This window comes from Eleutherodactylus coqui, chromosome 8, assembly GCF_035609145.1.
Source record: "Eleutherodactylus coqui strain aEleCoq1 chromosome 8, aEleCoq1.hap1, whole genome shotgun sequence".
Taxonomy (NCBI): domain Eukaryota; kingdom Metazoa; phylum Chordata; class Amphibia; order Anura; family Eleutherodactylidae; genus Eleutherodactylus; species Eleutherodactylus coqui.
Window position 1 is genome coordinate 204559575 of NC_089844.1, and position 7303 is coordinate 204566877.

Here is a 7303-nt window from a genome sequence, read left to right on the forward strand (position 1 = left end):
GAGGAGTAATCCTGGTGCTTCTTGGGGTAGCAGTAGAAGTGCCACTGTATGCCCTGTGCCGGGGACTGTCAAAGGTTATGGGGCCTCCTTGTTATACACGGTGCCCTGATGTTCCTGCCGCCCACAGCTGTCTGTTGTGGCTCCTGAGTGTCTCTCTGCTCCGGCAGGGGAGCGCTGATGCAGCAGAGCTCTAGTACTCCCCTTCACCGAAGCCTCCCTGCGCGCTCTCTCCTCGCCCCCACGTGTTTGTGGCAGCAGCTGCACTCCTCGCTTTACAGGAGGGATTCACGCTCCAGCGGCTCTCTGCTGCATGGCCCTTGTCTCCGTCACCCCTCCTCCGTCTTCTCTCCCACTGCTTCAGGAGCTGACAGGCCAATCGGCTGCACAAGATGGCAAGGGCTCTTGTATTCAGCCAATCAGCAGGGAGAGGGGATGAGCCTTTACTCTAGACAACTAAAAGAAACGCCCCACAATGACGGCCCTGATCAGTAGTTCCCTCTCTGGTCCGCTCACTGTCTATATAGAGTAGGGCTCGGCGCTGAGCAGCTATCGCTTTCTGCTTGTAACGTAGAAGATGTCTGGTCGCGGTAAAGGAGGGAAAGGTCTTGGGAAGGGCGGCACAGGAAGGTGCTCCGTGATAACATCCAGGGCATCACCAAGCCTGCCATCCGCCGTCTAGCTCGCAGGGGTGGCGTCAAGCGTATCTCCGGCCTCATCTATGAAGAGACTCGCGGCGTCCTGAAAGTCTTCCTGGAGAATGTGATCCGCGACGCCGTCACCTACACCGAGCACGCCAAGAGGAAGACCGTCACCGCTATGGACGTGGTGTACGCGCTCAAGCGCCAAGGCCGCACTCTCTACGGCTTCGGAGGTTAATAATGCTGCTCTTTCACCATACCACAAAGACTCTTCTCAGAGCCGCCCACCTCTTCCAAGGAAAGGCTGTAATCCAACTCCTTGTGGGGTCGTCAGCAGCGGTGATGGTCTATGCGCTCTGACATGATACAGCCGGGGTGTAGCAGCCTCCCCGTCAGGGTGCGCTTCAGGCTGCGGTCACGGCACGCTTTTAAACCCCTTAACCTATTTAGGGCAGGCAGGTTATGTCTATAATACGCGAGGAGCTGGGCCTGAATTAATGAGTGCGGTGAAGGGTTAACAGACCTGCCGTTGGAGGTCGGGTGGTTTTAGTGCCGCCTATGGGCGGGGCTATAGTCAGATTCTTCCCGCTCATTGGCTGATCACCGGAGATTTTGAACTTCCCGCTCAGTTGATCGCGTCTCCCGCTCTTCCTGTCCTCCACCCATCCATGTAACACGTGTAATCAGTGACCCGGCCGTCTGATAGAGAGGCGCTCGGGGCTGGAGGTAAAGAACCCTCAGATAAACCCCCTAATCCCAGCCCTACGACGGGCGGTGGAATCCTCTACCTGCTCCACCCGTAACGCAAGAGGACGTCTAATCCCTGTAGGTTTACTATAATCCAAAACCAGCCTGAGCCGTGCAGGGCTCTGGGAAAGCTGGGTGATATAGCTCCACCTCCATAAAAAGGGCATGGCTGTGGAGTGACATGATGAGCGCACTTCTAAGGGGGCGACCGTGCAGAGCTCTGAGAGGGCTGGATGATGCGGCTGCAACACTTTGTAAGCATACGGCCCACGCAGGACCCTGAGAAAGCTGGGTGTTCTATCCGAAACACAACACAAGCGTTCCGATTCTTGTATATACGTGACCAAACAGAGGACTCTGTTAACCCGTTATCGCAAGGACTGGTGAGCGAGTCCTACAGCCGCCCGTCCTCTGGACATGAGGTCACCTAGAGCAGGACGATTGTCCGCTTCTGCCGGTGACAGGGATGGCCACATTGGCATCCGCCCCAATCTCTGCCTCCTTGTGGAAAGTCCTGTACATTTATACAGTTTCCCGGTGCAGCCGGCGTACCGGCCCCGAGTATCACAGCATAGAAGCGGCGCAGCTCTGTTGTAAGGAGCATGTGGGTGGCTCTTAGAAGAGCCTTTGGTTCTATGGAGGATCAGCGCGATCACTTGCTCTTGCTCGTCTTGCTGCTCTCGGTCTTCTTGGGCAGCAGCACGGCCTGGATGTTGGGCAGGACGCCTCCCTGGGCGATGGTCACCCCACCGAGCAGCTTGTTCAGCTCCTCGTCGTTGCGCACAGCCAGCTGAAGGTGACGGGGGATGATACGGGTCTTCTTGTTGTCCCGGGCGGCATTGCCAGCCAATTCCAGGATCTCAGCGGTCAGATACTCTAGCACTGCTGCCAGATAGACCGGAGCGCCGGCGCCCACCCTCTCAGCGTAGTTGCCCTTGCGGAGAAGCCTGTGTACACGGCCGACAGGGAACTGCAGTCCTGCCCGGGATGAGCGAGTCTTGGCCTTAGCACGGACTTTGCCTCCTTGTTTGCCGCGTCCAGACATCTTCTAGCACAGGAAAGCAGAATTAGGAGAAAACAACTTGAAAGTTGTGATAACGAGAAGGCGCAGTTCTGTTGATTTTTATAACCTGCTGCTCCGCCCTCCTCTCTTCTAATTGGGTAGATTTCAATCCACGCAATAGAGGCCAGACTTGAGTAAGAACCAATGAGCTGCACTGGGCGTGGCTAAAGACGCTCACAGAGGCCACATGTCGCTCCAGTAGAACGGCAAGCAGACGGCGGTACTCATTTGCATGGCCTCGCTATAAATACCGCAGCGCTGGGAGGTGCAGGAACACTGTTCTCTCTAGTGAGGAAAGTATCTCTACGTTATCATGCCTGATCCCGCCAAGTCTGCTCCAGCACCCAAGAAGGGCTCCAAGAAAGCCGTGACCAAGACTCAGAAGAAGGACGGCAAGAAGCGTAGGAAGACCAGGAAGGAGAGCTATGCCATCTACGTGTACAAGGTGCTGAAGCAGGTCCACCCTGACACCGGCATCTCCTCCAAGGCCATGGGCATCATGAACTCCTTCGTCAACGACATCTTCGAGCGCATCGCAGGGGAAGCCTCCCGCCTGGCTCACTACAACAAGCGCTCCACCATCACCTCCCGGGAGATCCAGACCGCCGTGCGCCTGCTGCTGCCCGGAGAGCTGGCCAAGCACGCCGTGTCCGAGGGCACCAAGGCCGTCACCAAGTACACCAGCGCCAAGTAATCTGTCTAGTGGTCCGCCGTGCACGATCACCCCAAAGGCTCTTCTAAGAGCCACCCACCCCGTCTACAGCAGAGCTGTCACCTCCTAGTCGGTGTGTAGGTTATTGTAATACGTTGCTGTAGAGTGAATGATAACCAGATTGTGTGCTAGTTCTCTCTTGTGTCTCTTCTGCATCGTGCAGTATAAATGGCATTATTGGGGGAGGCAGCAGCGGAACACAGATGATCATCTCAGACTCCACCGCCTGCTGCGGTTTGGGGCTCCGTTTTCTTCCCCGTGTCCACAAGCGCTCGGGGGGGCTCTGTCCTATTGCCTTCCAGCAATAGCAATCATGTCTCCTGCTGGCAGTAGGTGGGGATAGACCGCCGTTATGTCGGCGCGGCTGCCGGGTGTTGATGCATTGCTCCCGGTGTGAGGACAAAGCGGCCGCAGCATTGTTATGGACGATGCCCTGACGGACTGCTCAGAACCCGTGGTTTATATCGCCAGTAATGCAGCTGGGATGAATTAGAAGAAAGCTGCGGATGGTAAAGAGCAACTAGGAGGATCACCGACGGGGAGAAATCCTGACAAGGTGCAGTTCCAGCACATTTTAGGGAATCTCTAGAAACCCAGCGCGGGAGTTCGCGATATTAACCGAGTGTGATCGGTGGAGTGTACAGCGCCGGCCGCATGCTTCCCCCGATATGTACCTGTCCCGGCAGCTCGCTGATAACCCCAACTGTTCTCTCAGAAATGGTTAATACGTGACAGCCGGGCCGGGGAGCTGATAGTGAGCGGACCTGGAGCTTGTGTCCTGGGAATAGGCAGATCTCTAAACCATCCGGGGGACCCGCGGGCAGAAGAGCCGTCACTCTAGAGCACCCGCGGACGCCTCCATACTGGTGGGCACTGTGCGGCGCTCTACCTAGATTTAGTGGCGCCGCACCGGACAATAAAGCCATCAGATAATCGGCGACTGTTGCTGCTCGCGGTACTCTGAGCACAGTGTATCCCCTGCTGATCAGATACCGGCAGCCCTGATCGCCGCTCTATCAGATGCCCCGTCAGTGATTACACGGGTTACATGGAGTGTGTGTGACCGAAGCAGTGGGGTGCACAAGGGGTCGGAGGCAGACGACAAAGTTGTCCAAGGATGACATGCTGGGGGCTGTAGTGCATTGTAGTGGGTACAAGGGGGTAGCGGAGGCAACCCGGGATGCCTGACAATGAGAGGCTTGAAGCGCCAGGGAGGGGGAGCATGACGAGAAGAGCCTCACACTCCCCAGCTCCGCATGTAGAGGTGTCCAGGCGCCTCTTGACTCCTTTTACTCCAGCGGCCACAAAGGGAACGATAGCGGTGCAGGGACCAGAGTAGCAGCAGCAGTGGGAATGGGAGCAAAGATAGCCTGGCGGGGACCAGAGTGACAGCGGCCATCCCCTCACATAGAGGCGCAGACTGTATCTCTCAGAGATCTGCAGGGCCACCCTCTTGCCTAGGTTAATTTAGTGCTGCGGCTATATCATTCAGCTCTCCCAGAGTCCTGCAACACGATGTCAGTGCAGTATTCTGGGAGAGCTGGGTGCTATGACCGCAACTCTATATAAAATAATGGCTCCGCGGGTCCTTGGGAGATCTTGGTGCAATTGCAGCACTTCTATATGAGAGGACGGCCGTGCAGGACGCCTCCAATATGGTAGCACTACACGGATTAGCGGGCAGGCCGTATGCTTTAGTGCAAGGAGGACATACAATCAGTGCGCCGCAGCCTGCTTCCTCCTCTCTATCGGTAGAGCCGACTAGAGCCTGAAGTACGCGCGGGCCAGGAAGCTCTTCCTTCCTTTTTGTATTGCTTTCTTTCTCCTTGGTACAATGAGATAATATCCACATATAAAATACATCCTCAACACTAATCCCTTCCCTCCCGGCGGACTACAGGAACCGATAGATGCCTCTCACTGACAACTTCATCGCTTTGTCTCTTTCTACAATATGGAAATATGAGAAAATGGCATAAATTACCCGAGGTACTGACTAGGTCACTGAAGGGGTTAACAGACCACCTCCTGCTGACGACACATTATTGCGGACAGGCTGGCTGTGAACCCAAATGGGAAGGGAATCGGAAGAATGACAGCGGAGGACAGGATGCAGCTCGTTTGAGGAGGATTTGGTGGCTCTGAAAAGAGCCTTTGTGTTCTATGCGGTGCCCAGAGCAGATCTAAGCCCTCTCTCCGCGAATCCTGCGGGCCAGCTGGATGTCTTTGGGCATAATGGTGACCCGCTTGGCGTGGATGGCGCACAGATTGGTGTCCTCGAACAGTCCTACCAGGTAAGCCTCGCTGGCCTCCTGCAGGGCCATGACCGCTGAGCTCTGGAAGCGCAGGTCAGTCTTGAAGTCCTGGGCGATCTCTCTCACCAGGCGCTGGAAGGGAAGCTTACGGATCAGCAGCTCGGTGGACTTCTGGTAGCGACGGATTTCACGGAGAGCCACTGTACCTGGACGGTAGCGGTGAGGCTTCTTCACTCCGCCGGTGGCAGGAGCGCTCTTCCTGGCGGCCTTCGTAGCCAGCTGCTTGCGGGGAGCTTTCCCTCCGGTGGATTTACGAGCGGTCTGCTTGGTTCTGGCCATAGCGCTGCTGTAGAGATGCACACAGATGTGATATGATGGGAGCCGTAGAAAGAGCAGAGCCTTTATACCCTACTTGCTCTTCCCTATTGGCTCTTAGAAACAACGCCCCCTACATCTCATTGGCTTTTTCGAACAAACCACTAGCCCGCCAAAACGCTTGATGCCCGCGACCAATCAGCGTTCGGCAGAGGCTAGCCCCACCTCACCCTATCAGGCCACTGCATGATACGTACGGGTGTCTGTGAAATCATGTTCTCAGCTGCTTCCCTGCATTGATATGTCCGCAGAAACACGCACTCCACGCTGCACGGCAGTCTCCCCCATTAGAAGCTGCGCTGCTTTTATGGGAAATGCATTAGGTCGGCGAGTCCCCTCCCTCTTCACACTCAGCCCGGCATCCATACACGCGTTGTATAGGTCACAGTGCCCAACAGTAACGGGGATGATGCGGCGACAATGTCTCGTATTACTCCCCCTCTACAGCCTCCCCCTCGCTCCCTAGACTCCCAACTGATATGAAGTCCCCTGTAGCCGCTATGGGGGCGCTGCTATCTAGAACAGCATTCGAGGCAGCGATAATACAGCTCTGCGGTGAGAAGGTGGCGGCTCTGAAAAGAGCCTTTGTGGGGTAAATGCATGGGCGGCTTCAGCTTATTTCTTAGCCGCACTCCTCTTGGCTTTAACAGCCTTCTTAGCCGGACTCTTGGCAGCTTTGGGTTTGGCCACCTTCTTAGCCGGACTCTTCGTCACCTTCTTGGGCTTTGGGGCGGCCTTCGGCTTTGAGGCTTTCTTCGGGCTCTTGGCCACTTTCTTGGCGGCGGCCGCTGCAGGTTTCTTTGCTTTTTTCGGGCTTTTGGCCGGAGCCTTCTTGGGCTTCTTAGGAGATTTCGCCGCTTTCTTGGCTCCAGCGGGCTTCTTGGGCTTGGCCGCAGACGCTGGCTTCTTTTTGGCCGGCTTGTCCTTAGTCTCCTGCTTCTTGTTCAGCTTGAAGGAGCCGGAGGCGCCGCTGCCTTTCACCTGGAGCAGGCTGCCCTTGGTGACCAGAGACTTGACGGCCAGCTTCAGGCGGCTGTTATTCTTCTCTACATCGTACCCTCCGGCAGCCAGAGCCTTCTTCAGGGCGGCTAGAGACACCCCGCTGCGCTCTTTAGAGGCGGACACGGCTCTGACGATCAGCTCCGACACGCCGGGACCGGAGGACTTCTTGCTTTTCTTGGCGCCCCCTGCGGCGGATTTCTTCGGCTGCTTCTTGGATTTGGCAGCCGGCTCGGCGGCAGGAGGAGCGGCGGCTGGCGCGGTTTCTGCCATTGTGTGCTGCGGTAATCAAATAGTAAAACTCTCCTGGAAGAGAAACTCAGAGAGCGGCGCTGGTGGCGCCTCTTATATGTACAGCGGCCGCGCTCTGATTGGCTCGTGAGCAGGCCCGTCCTGAGCTGCTATTGGCTGACACTGAGCACAGCTAGTGCCTTATCCCATCCGGGCCTCCTTTCCGCTCCGTTCTCCTCTTGTGCTTCCCTGCCCGGGATAAGAGTCCGTTACCGGTCAGAAC

At 56.4% G+C, this 7303-nt stretch overlaps 4 protein-coding genes across 4 annotated transcripts; 1 reads left to right on the forward strand and 3 right to left on the reverse strand.

Moving 5' to 3' along the window:
* Window positions 1–2021: 2021 nt before the first annotated feature.
* Window positions 2022–2430, reverse strand: LOC136577749 (histone H2A type 1). Its single transcript, XM_066577672.1, has one exon. It carries the CDS (start codon window positions 2428–2430, stop codon window positions 2038–2040), a length of 393 nt encoding a protein of 130 aa, XP_066433769.1. The 3' UTR covers window positions 2022–2037.
* A 331-nt stretch (window positions 2431–2761) lies between these two features.
* On the forward strand, window positions 2762–3168 carry LOC136577750 (histone H2B 1.1). Its single transcript, XM_066577673.1, has one exon. It carries the CDS (start codon window positions 2762–2764, stop codon window positions 3140–3142), a length of 381 nt encoding a protein of 126 aa, XP_066433770.1. The 3' UTR covers window positions 3143–3168.
* Window positions 3169–5343: 2175 nt separating this feature from the next.
* On the reverse strand, window positions 5344–5766 carry LOC136577751 (histone H3). The gene has a single exon (XM_066577674.1). The coding sequence runs from the start codon at window positions 5752–5754 to the stop codon at window positions 5344–5346; it is 411 nt and encodes a 136-aa protein (XP_066433771.1). The 5' UTR covers window positions 5755–5766.
* A 639-nt stretch (window positions 5767–6405) lies between these two features.
* Window positions 6406–7062, reverse strand: LOC136577752 (histone H1B-like). Its single transcript, XM_066577675.1, has one exon. The coding sequence runs from the start codon at window positions 7060–7062 to the stop codon at window positions 6406–6408; it is 657 nt and encodes a 218-aa protein (XP_066433772.1).
* Between the last annotated feature and the right edge of the window lie 241 nt (window positions 7063–7303).

Coding starts and splice junctions, on each gene's coding strand:
- LOC136577752 (XM_066577675.1), bottom strand. CDS start 7,062: ATGGCAGAAACCGCGCCAGCCGCCGCTCCTCCTGCCGCCGAGCCGGCT.
- LOC136577749 (XM_066577672.1), bottom strand. CDS start 2,430: ATGTCTGGACGCGGCAAACAAGGAGGCAAAGTCCGTGCTAAGGCCAAG.
- LOC136577750 (XM_066577673.1), top strand. CDS start 2,762: ATGCCTGATCCCGCCAAGTCTGCTCCAGCACCCAAGAAGGGCTCCAAG.
- LOC136577751 (XM_066577674.1), bottom strand. CDS start 5,754: ATGGCCAGAACCAAGCAGACCGCTCGTAAATCCACCGGAGGGAAAGCT.